This window comes from Hemiscyllium ocellatum, chromosome 18 (assembly GCF_020745735.1).
Source record: "Hemiscyllium ocellatum isolate sHemOce1 chromosome 18, sHemOce1.pat.X.cur, whole genome shotgun sequence".
Classification (NCBI taxonomy): Eukaryota; Metazoa; Chordata; class Chondrichthyes; order Orectolobiformes; family Hemiscylliidae; genus Hemiscyllium; species Hemiscyllium ocellatum.
In genome coordinates, this window is record NC_083418.1 from 37352898 (window position 1) to 37367945 (window position 15048).

The 15048-nt window shown below is 41.2% G+C and overlaps 1 protein-coding gene across 1 annotated transcript in view; it reads right to left on the minus strand.

The window, feature by feature from the left end:
- Positions 1 to 15048, minus strand: part of otog (otogelin) — a 211317-nt gene that overhangs the window by 102720 nt on the left and 93549 nt on the right. The window contains exons 20-23 of the mRNA XM_060838635.1: positions 14796 to 14942; positions 13122 to 13241; positions 10489 to 10605; positions 763 to 919 (exon numbers count right to left, since the gene is read on the minus strand). Of these exons, the coding sequence (XP_060694618.1) occupies positions 763 to 919; positions 10489 to 10605; positions 13122 to 13241; positions 14796 to 14942 (541 nt within the window). The remainder of the gene's footprint in view (positions 1 to 762; positions 920 to 10488; positions 10606 to 13121; positions 13242 to 14795; positions 14943 to 15048) is intronic.

Here is a 15048-nt window from a genome sequence, read left to right on the forward strand (position 1 = left end):
GAGTTGAGTTGGAGTATAGTTTCCCCGCTATTTATTGCTTGCCTCAATGGAAGGGAGATAAACTCCATGAATTCTATTAACGTGTCATGGGTCCCATCAGCCCGGACCAAATGTAGGTTCTCTCCTTGTGCAGGAGAACAGAGGGATCACAGTGGTGATTTGGGGCCATCACCTAATTAGTGACTCTGACTGGCACATCCAAGATGGCAGGTAACCCTCAGACTTATGAATGCCTTTGACACAGGTTGCTACTGCTGAGTCTCTTAGAGCAAGGAAAGGACTGACAGATACAACAGTTACATGTCAAGGCCAAGCAAGTAGGCCTCAACTGCTGGAGGGATTTACTGACTTCTGGTGACGCAGAGCCACCATTGCTACAAGTGGACGATCTCTCCTTGGCACATAGGGTCTTGAGAGCAGAAGCTACAACCCCACCTCTTCCCCCATCACCCCCACCCCTCCTCACCACCACCACCTCAACAGCCCCACCAGATTTGTAAAATTCAGACCAATCTATCTAATGTCATCTCTGAGAGAAGTATAAAAAGCCAGTTACACTTTCCCATTGCTCCTCCAAAGAGCCCAACAGTCACAAACAGCATGCTGCAAAAGCTAGGAGGAAATGGAATTCACAGGTTCCAGGTTTCCAATTAAATATCTCTCCACTAAAGAGGCAATGATGCCCAGAGGCACTAGGTCCCAGAGCACTAATTTTCAGGTGGCTAAAGAAAATAAAAAATCCTCGATGGATGCTTTACTTACGGCAAATTGTGGGCGTTCTCCAATCAATTGCAACTCCGTGTTGACAACACATGTGAGAATATGCTAACACGCTAGTGCAGAAGCACTCACAATCTCCACCAAGATTACACGCACAAGTATCTGTCAAGCAGTTGGCATAAAACCAGGTGACATCAACCTGAATAATTCAAAAGAAACAAATCGTAAAACACAAAGGATTTGGACCTTTACAAAGTAAGTTATTAAATAAGAATGGAAAGCCAGTCAATACAATAATGCCAATTTGCCAAACAATTTTGATAACTTGCAGAGGTGCAAAACACTGGGGGCTGTGGATACAGGGACCCAGGCCTGCAGTCATTAATAACTTCTCACTGCGTTCCAGACTGAACAGGCACAGCTTCATAACTGAAATAGCAACTTTTAAAAATAAATTAAACCATCACTGTTGACTGTTCCAAACATTTTCTTTCCCTCACATCCAGCCATTCACAAAACTGTCCCAAGGTCAATATTTGGAGCAGCGGCAGGCTTGGGAAAGACAGAGCTGCTCTCCCAATCACAGAACCTGTCTCTTCCACCTTTGCACTGCTCTCCCAATAACCTGCAGCAACAGACGGGTGAGCAGTCACCAACAGAAGAGCTGTTCCTCACTACTCCCCCCTGCAGTCATTGACCAGAGAGGAATCCAAGGCAGAATTGCCATTCTGTGAACCTCCCAGCAAACGGCAGCAGAGTTCCAGGAGAAAATGTGCTCTCGTCCCTCAAGAACTAAACCTTTATCTGATTTGTATTAGCAAATACAAGCTAATGAGAGTTTTTTTAAAGAACTTAACTCCACCTATTAGGATAAAAGTATTTTCTTTAATCACAACTGTAAATAGCTCTCAATAAAATTAGTGTGGATAGGTTCAACGCAGTGCTTAGTGGATATAGCATATCCACACATAATTGCTAGACTTCACAAAACAGTAAAGAACATAGGCATCTAATGGTTCAGGCACATAATTCTTTGAAGTTTGCTTCACATATAGACAGGGTGGTTTAAAAAGACATTTGGCACGCTTGCCTTCATTGCTCAGTTCTTTGAGTATAGGAGTTGGGAAGTCATGTTGAGGTTGTACAGGACATTGGTGAGGCCTCTTCTGGAGTACTGTGTCCAGTTCTGGTTGCCCATTTATAGGAAGGATATTATTAAGTTTGAGTGGGTCAAAAAGAAATTTATCAGAATATTGCTGGGTATGGAAGGTTTGAGTTATAAAGAAAGGCTGGAACTTTTTTCACTGGAGCGTAGAAGGTTTAGGGATGATCTTATAGAAGTTTACAATATAATGAGAGGTATAGATAGAGTTAATGGTAGTTGTCTTTTCCCTAGGATGGGGGGTTTCAAAACTAGGGGCATATTTTTAAGGTAAGAAGAGAAAGATTTAAAAAGCGACATGAGGGGCAAATCATTTACACAGAAGTGGTTCGCGTGTGGAATAAACTCCCCAATGAAGTGGTGAGTGTGGGTATAAATATAATGTTTAAAAGACATTTGGATAAGTACATGAATAGGAAAGATTTGGGTTAGGAACAGACAGGTAGGACTAGTTTAGTTTGGGATTATGTTTGGCATGGACTGCTTAGACCGAAGAACCCGTTTCCCTGCTGTACAACTTTACACTTCTATTTCTGGTAAGTGGAGCAAAGCTATAAGACCATAGCACATGACAACAGAAATTAGGCCATTTAGCCCATCGAGACTACTCCACCATTCAATCATGGCTGAAGAGTTTCTAAACGCCATTTTCCCAATTTCTCCTCATAACCCTTAATCCCCTTGACAATCAAGAACCTATCTATCTCCATCTTAAATATACTCAATGGCCTGGCCTCCACTGACAATGAATTCCATAGATTCACCATTCTCTGACTGGAGAAGTTTCTCCTTATCTCCATTCTAAAAGGTCTTCCCTTTACTCAAGCACTGAGCCTTCGGGTCTTAGTCTCTCTACCAATGGGAACACCTTCCCAACATCCAGGCCATTCAGTGTTCTGTAAGTTTCAATTAGATCTCCCCTCATCCTTCTAAATTCCATCGAGTACAGACCCAGAGTCCTTAAACATTCCTCATACATTAAGCTTTTCATTACTCGGACCATTCTTGTGAAGCTCCTCTGAACATGCTCCAGGCCCAGTACATCTTTCTTGAGATATAGGACCATAAGACCATAAGACATAGGGGTGGAAGTAAGACCATTCGGCCCATCGAGTCCACTCCACCATTCAATCATGGCTGATGCGCATTTCAACTCCACTTACCAGCGTTCTCCCCGTAGCCCTTAATTCCTCGAGACAACAAGAATCTATCAATCTCGGCCTTAAAGACATTTAGCGTCCCGGCCTCCACTGCACTCCGTGGCAATGAATTCCACAGGCCCACCACTCTCTGGCTGAAGAAATGTCTCCGCATTTCTGTTCTGAATTGACCCCCTCTAATTCTAAGGCTGTGTCCACGGTCCTAGTCTCCTCGCCTAATAGAAACAATTTCCTAGCGTCCACCTTTTCCAAGCCAAGCCATGTATTATCTTGTACGTCTCTATTAAGTCTCCCCTCAATCTTCTAAACTCCAACGAATACAATCCCAGGATCCTCAGCCGTTCCTCATATGTTAGACCTGCCATTCCAGGGATCATCCGTGTGAATCTCCGCTGGACACGTTCCAGTGCCAGTATGTCCTTCCTGAGGTGTGGGGACCAAAACTGGACACAGTACTCCAAATGGGGCCTAACCAGAGCTTTATAAAGTCTCAGTAGCACATCTCTGCTTTTATATTCCAACCCTCTTGAGATAAGAGACAACATTGCATTCGCTTTCTTAATCACGGACTCAACCTGCATGTTTACCTTTAGAGAATCCTCGACTAGCACTCCCAGATCCCTTTGTACTTTGGCTTTACTAATTTTCTCACCATTTAGAAAGTAGTCTATGCTTTTATTCTTTTTGCCAAAGTGCAAGACCTTGCACTTGCTCACGTTAAATTCCATCAGCCATTTCCTGGACCACTCTCCCAACCTGTCTAGATCCTTCTGTAGCCTAGCCACTTCCTCAGTACTACCTGCCTGTCCACCTAACTTGGTATCATTGGCAAACTTCGCGAGAATGCCCCCAGTCCCCTCATCCAAATCATTAATATATAATGCGAATAGCTGTGGCCCCAGCACCGAACCCTGCGGGACACCGCTCGTCACCGGCTACCATTCTGAAAAAGAACCTTTTATCCCAACTCTCTGCCTTCTGTTAGACAGCCAATCCTCAATCCATCCCAGCAGCTCACCTCGAACACCATGGGCCCTCACCTTGCTCAGCAGCCTCCCGTGTGGCACCTTATCAAAGGCCTTTTGAAAGTCTAGATAGAACACATCCACTGGGTTTCCCTGGTCTAACCTACTTGTCACCTCTTCAAAAAATTCCAACAGGTTTGTCAGGCATGACCTCCCCTTACTAAATCCATGTTGACTTGTTCTAATCAGACTCTGCTCTTCCAAGAATTTAGAAACCTCATCCTTAATGATGGATTCTAGAATTTTACCAACAACCGAGGTTAGGCTAATTGGCCTATAATTTTCCATCTTTTGCCTTGATCCTTTCTTGAACAAGGGGGTTACAACAGCCATCTTCCAACCATCCGGGACCTTTCCTGACTCCAGTGACCCTTGAAAGATCTCAACCAATGCCTCTACTATTTCCTCAGCCACCTCTCTCAGAACTCTAGGGTGTATCCCATCAGGGCCAGGAGATTTATCAATTTTAAGACTTTTTAACTTTTCTAGCACTATCTCTTTCGTAATGGCAACCATACTCAACTCAGCCCCATGACTCCCTTTAATTTTTGGGATATTACTCATGTCTTCCACTGTGAAAACTGACGCAAAGTACTTGTTAAGTTCTCCTGCTATTTCCTTATCTCCCATCACTAGGCTTCCTGCATCAGTTTGAAGTGGCCAAATGTCTACTTTTGCCTGTTGTTTGTTTCTTATGTACTGAAAGAAACTTTTACTATCATTTCTAATATTACTGGCTAGCCTATCTTCATATTTGATCCTCTCATTTCTTATTACACTCTTTGTTATCCTCTGTTTGCTTTTGTATCCTTCCCAATCTTCTGATTTCCCACTGTTCTTAGCCACTTTATAGGATCTCTCTTTTTCTTTAATACATTTCCTGACTTTCTTTGTCAGCCATGGTTGTCTAATCCCTCCCCGGATAATCTTTCTTTTCTTGGGAATGAAACTCTGTACAGTGTCCTCAATTATACCTACAAACTCCTGCCATTTTTGCTCTACTGTCTTCCCGGTTAGCCTCTGCTTCCAGTCTATTTTTGTCAGTTCCTCTCTCATGCCCTCATAATTACCTTTATTCAACTGTAACACCATTACATCCGATTTTGCCTTCTCTCTTTCAAACTCCAGACTGAACTCTACCATATTATGATCGCTACTTCCTAAGGGTTCCCTTACTTTAAGATCTTTTATAGAGTCTGGTTCATTGCAAAGCACTAGGTCTAGAATAGCCTGCTCTCTTGTGGGCTCCATGACAAGCTGTTCCAAAAAGCCATCCTGTAAGCATTCCATGAATTCCCTTTCTTTGGATCCACTAGCAACATTATTTACCCAGTCCACCTGCATATTGAAGTCTCCCATGATCACTGTGACCTTTATGGGGCCTAAAACTGCGTACAATGCTCCAAATGTGGTTTGTGTTGCACTAAAGGATGGTTTCTGAATATACGGTTGAAGTGCAGCCTATTGCGAGTTTTTGCCTCACCTCTGAAGCAGTAATCCTGCTCAGGGAGCACATGATGCTGACATGACTTGCATGAGGCCGAAAATACCAATTAATTGTGATCCTTCATTTTATTTAAGCAACTTAGCTGCTGATAAGGGAAGTGATGTTTTAAAACAAAAAGCTGCACTCAGTCTCTAAGCTTTGTCATTTGAGCATATTTTGTGAAAATTTCAGGCTTAGTCAGTGATAACTGTATCACATGAAATACTGAAGGAAATGCAGCAGAATTTCAACCTGGCCATGTTTCGCAGCTCTTACCATTTATAACAGCTTCTTCTCGAAATGCCAGAAAAGTAATTTCTTTGGAAGTGTTAAAATAGTGCATTTGTCAACAAAAAAATTGCTCTGTTGATAACAGTACTCAATGCTTTTAATTGGTTTATTGAGCGAGGGATGTATTTGTTCCTTTGGTCTTTGAGTCTGTAGAGAACCACATAAGCTGACTGCCATTTGCTTTTCAAATTGTATTGCCATCTCACAGTAATGGCAGAGGAAAATAGTTCACTGATAGAGAGCTTTCTTCCTGGTGAGGCAAACTTGTCCCATTCAGGACACCTTACAGAATACTGGAATCTCACTTAAATCGGATGAGCAGATTTGTTCATCTTTATCCAAGTAAATTGCATCTCTAGCTTATCAAAACACACTTTGTACACATATGAGGGTGAGCATGGACTTGATCATGGGTATAAAGTAGGAGGAATAGCTTTAAACCTTCCATTATACTGCATGCTGGACATTAATTTCGAATGAAGTAAGTGGGATTAAAGTCTCTCCAACCGGCACAAATTGTTTTCACTGAGAGTCGTCCTGTCACAGGGAATGATGGTGACTATCATTTCAGAAAGAACCAAGCTATGAGAAGACGCAATGACAAAAATAAACAGGTGCATAGGTAAATTGTTAACAAACCTATTGTACTGAAATTATTACAATAATATGTTTCATTTGAAGGTTAGACAAAATTATAGCTGCCAAAGGAATTGAAGTTCAGATCAGGAACTCCACCACACCATCAGAGAAACTGCGTTTCAGTTCACACTTAACATTGCTCAATATATAACTGGTCACTGTTTTAATAGTATTGCTGTAGGGAAGTCTTACAATATCCAGTACCTTTGTAATCTGAGATGGTTCAGATCATGGAAATAGTTGTGCACCGTACGAATCTATATTTATTGGCATCATCATTAGGCAGTGTAGGGTCCACACATGGGCAGAAGTACAGCACCAAGCTGGAACAACAGTGGTGTTGCCTGAAATATCACAGTGCAGGGTGGAGAGAGAGGAAAGGGGGCAAACAAACACAGAGACAGCCTGGAAGTGAGTCGCTGGGGATTACCTTTAAATATTTTGTTGGATAAATTGGAGCTCCAAGTCCTGTTCCAAACCATTCCAGGATCCAACAAATCAAAATCTGACAATATACTTTATTTTCATTCTGGGACTTTCCCCGTTGAAGTATCAATAAGAAGTGTGGCAGTAAACCCTGATCTTTTTCATAATAAACAAACCAAGTAATAGAATGTGCTTTAGTTTGAGTCAGGGTGCAGTGGAAAATTACTGAAAATTGCATTCTTGTGAGCATAGTTCTGTGATATCACTACTGCAATTGGCACATGCAGAAGCAGTGGTGACCACAGCCATTCTGCTGTTGGCAGCACCCATCCTAGTTTGAAACTAGGTTCATTGGTGCCATTCCCACTACTTCAGTCTGTTGCATATATGCTTTTTCCTTTAAGAGATTTACCTTTAATGCCTCCAGGTGCAATACAAGACTGCATTCCCACCTACCAGTGGAGCTCTAGTGGTACAGTGATAGTGTCCCTACTTCTGAGGCACAAGGCTTGAATTCAAGACCCACCTGCTCCAAAGTTATATCATAACATCAATGAATGGGTTGATTGGAAAATCCAGCTACAAGTCATTCTGACTGAGAGTGAGCAGACAACCTGCCTGGAACTCAGTTGTTCTTGTGTGGTGTTTGTTCCGAATTGAAATGTGTTCCATTGTTTGAAATAAACTAAGGCGAGTTTATTGAGGTGTGACTGATTTTTAAACTAAGCTGCTATTTACTGATGAGATCCAATGGACATGTGCAAAGTGCTGTGTTTGGTACAATGGATAAACATGTTAATGAGTGAGTTTGAGAAAACTGTGTTATCTTCAGTGCAGTGTTATAAATAGCAAATAAAGTATTTTTAGGTCAAATTTAATGTTAAGGCACAAAGCTATTAAAACTTGTAATCTGGTTTAGTGAATGGTCATGGTGAGATCACCCATAGGGCAAAAACAAACTAACACTGCTTGACGCCATTGCTGCTTTTAATGCCCTGTCTGTGATCGTAGCAAATGATATTTGAAACTAGATACCAACAATAGGAGACATCATTTTGCTAGGACCTGACCTGTCTGTGATTCGTTTGACAAATCAAAGGAATAGAATTAACATTTGACCGAGAAGGGGTAATGTCTGTGTGTGCACAAATGAGAGCAGAGGGATGAGAATAAGAAACCTGGAAACAAGAAAAGCACAGGGCCCATAACTTCTCTCTCCTGTTTTGTTTACAGTTTCCATGTATCTAAAAGACTATTACCCAAAAAAAACACACAGTTGTCATGTCTATGTTCATAGATATAAGATTATGATTATCTTTAATAAGTCTACCTTTTATAGCATGTCTTTAGCTATCTGTCAAAACTCCTATGGCATTGATGTCCTTCTCAGTTAGCTTTGACCACCAAGCTAATATTGTCAATGCTTTCTGAAACATCTGCCTTTTACACTTCATAAGTATATGGGCAGCCTGATAGCTCAGTGGTTAACACTGCTGCCTCACCATGCTAGAGAACTGGGTTTGATTCCACCCTCGGGTGACTGTGTGTGTGGAGTTTGCACATTCTCCCTGTGTCTGTGTGGGTTTCCTCCAGGTGCTCCGGTTTCTTCCCGCAGTCCAAAGATGTGCAGGTTAGGTGGATTGACTGTGCTAAATTGACCACAATATGTAGTCTATGCAGATAAGCCATGGGAAATTAAGGATTACAGGGACAGGGTAGGGAATAGGCGAGGATGGGGGGGGGTGCACAGTGGGTCTGGATGGGGTGTTCTTTGGAAGATCAGCATGGACTGAATGAGCTGCTTCCACACTGTAACGATTCTGTAACCGCCAATTATAACTCTTTGTTCAAAATCCCACCTATGTATCCTTTCATTCTTGTTAACAACTATTCAATATAGAACCTCAGTAATCTCAGAGGTCCAATGAATAGTTATCATCTACCTTCTTCATGATCATCCATCATTACATTTTATGCTTGAATTAGGTTCGGTTTTTACCTTCACCACCACCAAACCATCTATGCAATCTCCAGCTTTAACAAGATTCTCACCAAAATCACCAATGATACCTTGTTACTGTGAACGTATTGCCTTATTCCTCAATAAACAAACAATCTCTTAACAATATACATACATTACAACTTACCTCTGTGGCATATTGGGTGCAATTTAATGTCTTCCTGCCCACCTAAGCCAGGTTTAGAGCTGGTGTGGGCATTTAATGGGTAAGGAGGATGTGGATCAAGTCCACCTTCGCTCTGGCTTCTACCCGATTAAGTCTGGGACCATCCCTCCCAATGCCATTTGAGACCCTGAAGTAGGCAATGAATGCCCAATTTATTGCCTCACCTCTGGTGGAAAGGGAAGATGTCACCTTTGGGACCCTAAAAAGCAAACAGTCCATGTTGAACCCTTGTTCAAAGAGACTCCAGACCACTCCCACACAAAACAATTTCCATCCTCTCACTCACCTCTTGGAGTCTTCTATTTATCCTGGACCTCTGTGGGATGCATTTCAGGAGCTGTAACTAATGCAGGTGGCACTGAGATGTTGGAGGCCTTAGATTAAACAGCAGTTCTATGTGATGGGAGATCCTACATGCAAAACTGCTTAATCCCAAGAAAGTCCTAACACTGTCCACTTAAATGTTCGATCAGCATTTAATACCCATTGGCTTTTCTCAGCATAGGTGACACAGGACCTGTCAATTCTTACACTGGCTGATGAAAACTCCATTGGAATCATTAAATTCTGCTCAAACTTTCCAGATCGAAAATCCTGGTTACTTTTATTTTATACATGAGAAACCAACTTTATGGCTTTTCCTTGCACTAGATCAGAAATGGACACCATATTCCAGGTCTAACCAGAACATTGTAAAGTTTACTCATAATTGTGTCTCTTTGGTTTATTTCATTAAACTTATATTGCTGTTCATTGGGTGGATAGCCCAGTCTTGATTTTGGTTAATTCTCTTGGAGGTGCAATGGAATCAAACAGGCAGCAAACAATGACAGAGTAAATCAATTAACTATAATCTGAATAACTGAGCAATTTACATTGAGTTTCAAACTGAAGGCACCTACCAAAAGAAAGGAGGTGAACAACAAATTGGAGCTGACCTTTCTAAGGACCTGATCTTTTTAAGGACCTGGCGTTTCTAAGTCTCAAATGAGGAAACATGGAAATTGTTTCTGCTGGTCCCCGAATACCCAAAGTCAACAAAAAGTAAAACACGTTTCATCAAGTAGCATTGAGCAACTAGCAGTTAAATAAAAGGAAAGCTGAGCCGTCCAAAATAATCAACAAAATGAGACAGTGCTGTAACTAAGGATTCCTGGTCATATTTCCCAATTTTATTAGAGTTAAATTACCTGGGAAAAGCAGGGCAGTGTAATCCAGCAACATTGGAAATGCTGGAATAACATGAATAGAGAAAAAAATGTATTTTTCCTATGATCACTCCCATTGTACAAGATACAAGACCAGTGTTGGTGAGATGGATCACAAAGGAAAAGGTAAAAGCTGATTATTTGAGTCAGTACATGTGACAACAATAAATCAATCACTCACTCACCACCAGGTGGCAGGGCTCGAACACCCCAGACAATAATATGCCACATTCCTTCTTTGCAAATGGCTCCCGAAGTGGGTTCATACTGCATGGATTACGGATATCAGGGTGACTCGCACACTAGGAAAAGTTAAATAGCCTTTCAGAAGTTTGTAAATAATCAAAACAGGATGTACTTGCTGTATGCTTTAAACTGGATTAGAACACAACTTTATGAAAGAAACACTGTCAAACTCATGTGATGGAATTTTCCCCTCCAAGCAATGTCAAGTTTAATGGCAGGTGAGTTAATTTAATTTGGGAACAGTCAAAAAACCAGATTCTTACTGTTCAGTTACACTGTCACAATTAAGCACTCCCTCCTTCACATTCACAGGATGTGGGCATTGTTGGGTAGGTCAAGTATTCATTGCCCATCGCTAATTGCTCAGAGCAGTTAGGAGTCAACCACATTGCTATGGATCTGGAGTCACATAGAGGCCAGACTGGGTAAGGAAAACAATGTCCTTCCCTAAAGGCTATTGCCTCCTCTCTGAAACCATATTTCAACTGACGTTCGCTACAGGCCAAAAATAGTTTTAATATTTGGTGCAGCTAACTGGGTGGATAGGGATGAATAAGAATGGAGCTAATTCACCCTTCCTTACCTGTGTATAATAACTTCTGTGCAATTCCAAAATCAAATGTTTCAGCAATGGAAAGAAAAACTGAGTTGGGAAGAGAAGGCATTTTTGAATATTCTCGTCCCCATGCAGTTAGTGGATAAATAGAATAATGCAAGGTAAATCCTGTTGATACAAAACCGGCTCCAAGGTAGAACACAGAGGGTGGTGGTGGAGGCCTCTGACCAGTGGAATGCCACAAGGATCAGTGCTAGGTCCTGTACTTTTTGTCATTTACATAAATGATTTGGATGCGAACATAAGAGGTATGGTTAGTAAGTTTGCAGATGACACCAAAATTGGAGGTGTAGTGGACAGCGAAGAAGATTACCTCAGATTACAACAGGATCTTGATCAAATGGACCAATGAGCTGAGAACTGGCAAATGGACTTTAATTTAGATAAATGTGAGGTGGTGCATTTTGGGAAAGCAAATCTTACAAGGACTTATACGTTTAATGGTAAGCTCGGGGGCGGCACGGTGGCACAGTGGTTAGCACTGCTGCCTCACAGCGCCTGAGACCCGAGTTCAATTCCCGACTCAGGCGACAGACTGTGTGGAGTTTGCACGTTCTCCCCTTGTCTGCGTGGGTTTCCTCCGGGTGCTCCGGTTTCCTCCCACAGTCCAAAGATGTGCGGGTCAGGTGAATTGGCCTTGCTAAATTGCCCGTAGTGTTAGGTAAGGGGTATATGTAGGGGTATGGGTGGGTTGCGCTTCGGCGGGTCGGTGTGGACTTGTTGGGCCGAAGGGCCTGTTTCCACACTGTAAATCTAATCTAATCTAATCTCCTAAGAACTGTTGCTAATCAAAAAGAGTTTGGAGTGCAGCTTCATAGCTCCTTGAAAGTGGAGTCGTAGGTAGATAGAATAGTGAAGAAGGCGTTTGGTATGCTTTCCTTTATTGGTCAGAGTATTGAGTACAGGAGTTGGGAGGTCATGTTACGGCTGTACAGGACATTGGTTAGGCCACTGATGGAATATTGTGTGCAATTCTGGTCTCCTTCCTATCGGAAAGATGTTGTGAAACTTGAAAGGTTTCAGAAAAATTTACAAGGATATTGCCAGGGTTGGAGGATTTGAGCTATATTGAGGGGTTGAATAGGCTGGGGCTGTTTTCCCTGGAGCATTGGAGGCTGAGGTGTGACCTTACAGAGGTTTATAAAGTCATGAGGGGCATGGATAGGATAAATAGACAAAGTCTTTTCCCTGAGGTGGGGAGAGTCCAGAACTACAGTCCAGAACAAAATACAAAAGAGACCCAAGGGGCAACTTTTTCACTCAGATGGTGGCATGTGTATGGAATGAGCTGCCAGAGGAAGTGGTGGAGGCTAGTACAATTGCAACATTTAAAAGGCATCAGGAAGGGTATATGAATAGGAAGGGTTTGGAGGGATGTGGGTCAGGTGCTGACAGGTGAGACTAGATTGGGTTGGGATATCCGGTCAGCATGGTCGGGTTACAGTGAAGGGTCTGTTTCCATGCTGTACATCTCTAAGACTCTATGATCAAAAAGGACAGTGTCCACTAGCCTATATTGAAGACCTGGGAGGTGTGAAGGGAAGGTAATGTACTGCAGTTGTGGTTGCAGAAGATGTCTTTAAGAAATGTTTCTTTTGAATAAGCCGTGTTTTTATTTCCAGAGTTCTATGGGCTCTTACATTGCAAACAAATAACACCTGCAGAATTCATTCTCCTATGAATGTTAGCCCATAGTTAGTATTCCCAGCAGAATTAATGATGCATTGCCTTTCTTCCACTTTTAAAGACTACTTTTCTGTAATAGTCTGAAAAATGAAATGACAAATGCATTCATCATTAAGTTGTCTAATCAACAATTATTCCACTCATTCCACTAAGTGCTCTAATCAACAATTCTCAAGGCATCTGTCTCCAACAAACCCAACATGCAGACATGTGCCCTTTCCCAGTGTCCAACATGCCCGGGGCAATCTAGTTTTCCAAATAATCATTTACCTCCATAGCTGTCCAACTGTTCCCAAAATCTTGTGGATTTTGTGACTCCATGTGATCTGGAGTCCTCAATTCATTGGCAGTTTTCATGTCAAAATTTCCACATAGCCCAGAGAGTTTACCCTGCCGAAGTATAAAAACAAAAGCCACAACATGAATTTTTGTACTTAGAAATCTATGTAATCAATCCATGCTACTGTTTTTTTTGACTCTTCTCTTTGTGGTAATGATCTAGTAGCTCATATGTTTTGATGAATGAAACCCTGCTTAAACTAAGTCCTTTGTTAGGCAAGGAGTGCCCATACCAGCATATATTATTACCATTGTATTTTGATGTCTTCATGAAAAGCAGTTGAAACTACACACCATCTCAAAGCAATGTGCTCATTCAAGAATTTAGAATCTGTTCTTTTACCCAAATTGACTTACCAGAGACTGATTATGATGGCCAGTTAATTTCAATCCTAAAGTTTAATCAGCCCTATATTAAATTTTTTTATACTTAGGAAATGTTATAAGTCTCTGATTTTCCAGGAGTTTAAGAAGTGATAGATGTAGAAATTAAATTAACATAATTAATGTTTTCCACAGCTTAACATTTGTATAACAAAGTATAAACTTAATCAATTGTCAATGTGTGAAATACTTGACAGTTCAATCAAAGACCTACCAAAACAAACTTTTTTTTAAGTATTATACTCAAAACTTAAATTTATTTCCTGTGACAGTCATACTACAATATTTTTCTAATTCTGCACTACTTATACTGAATTTATAGAAGTGTGATGTTTTAATTTTGTTGACAGGATGGCCATAGGTAATTTTGTTGAGGGCAAACAGCAATAAGCAAAAGGGATGGGGCAGTCAGGTCATTGGACATGACAAAAGGTTAGATTTTGCATCCTGAGTTATGATATCCTAATTTATTTGCAATGATTTTATCTGACTCAGAGAACATGATTTGCTTTTACCTTTAATTTGACACAAGTATCTTATAAGCTTGTTAGAATAAACATTTCTGCTTCCTGATGGGCCAATACATAAAGTCAGACCAAAACACAATATAGATTTCAGTTTCTGCAGACATGGTTTATCTTAGTAGGAAGAGCGAAGGGCTCGCATCCAGAGCATCAACTGGAGCCCCTGCCTGATGATAATCTAATGAACTTTAATATTAAGGAAGGGGGAAACAATGATCTTCATTCTCTGGGCAATAATCTGGTGGAACAGATTATCCATCTGTGAGACATCTCATCTGATTTCCAAGTCACTAATTTCAAAAACATTCTACAATATGGGGTAATTTGCTCTGACAGAATACTGCCCAGATGGCTTGGATGAATATCGATCTCGATGGTATGTCTAGTCAATGAGAACATCATGTTTGGCCGTGCTGTCTCCATGGTCAAACAGCTGATTACTCACAGGCTCGGCTCACAGGGACTAGTTGTAACCTGTGGCTATAGACACTGGCCCACCACAATCTGAGGCTGTAGGTGGGCAAGAGCAAAAAAAAAGATAGAAAAATGCTGATCAGTTTTATGGATTGCTATCTGGACAGAAATGTAGATTATGTGTACTAGCTGTCGACAACCAGAAAGGATCTCAACCACAGCACAACCAAAGCTGCTTAGACATTAAACTTTTTCTTATGAAAATTGTACTTAGAGTCCTTACCTGCCACTTAGGTCCAATCTGCAAATGTATTGTCGTCCTTTGGTCCCACAGTATTGTAATTTCTTCCGCGGGGAAATAAATCACAGTAAAAGTACCAGCTTTCCATATGTGTACTATTTGCTGCATGTTGTTGACACTAGAGGGACTCTGGGGAGATTAGTAATATTAATTTAGTGAAAGATATATAATAAAAGTTGGAAATGAATGGAGGAATAGTCAATAGCAATATGTGGATAGAGCCAGGGGATCAATT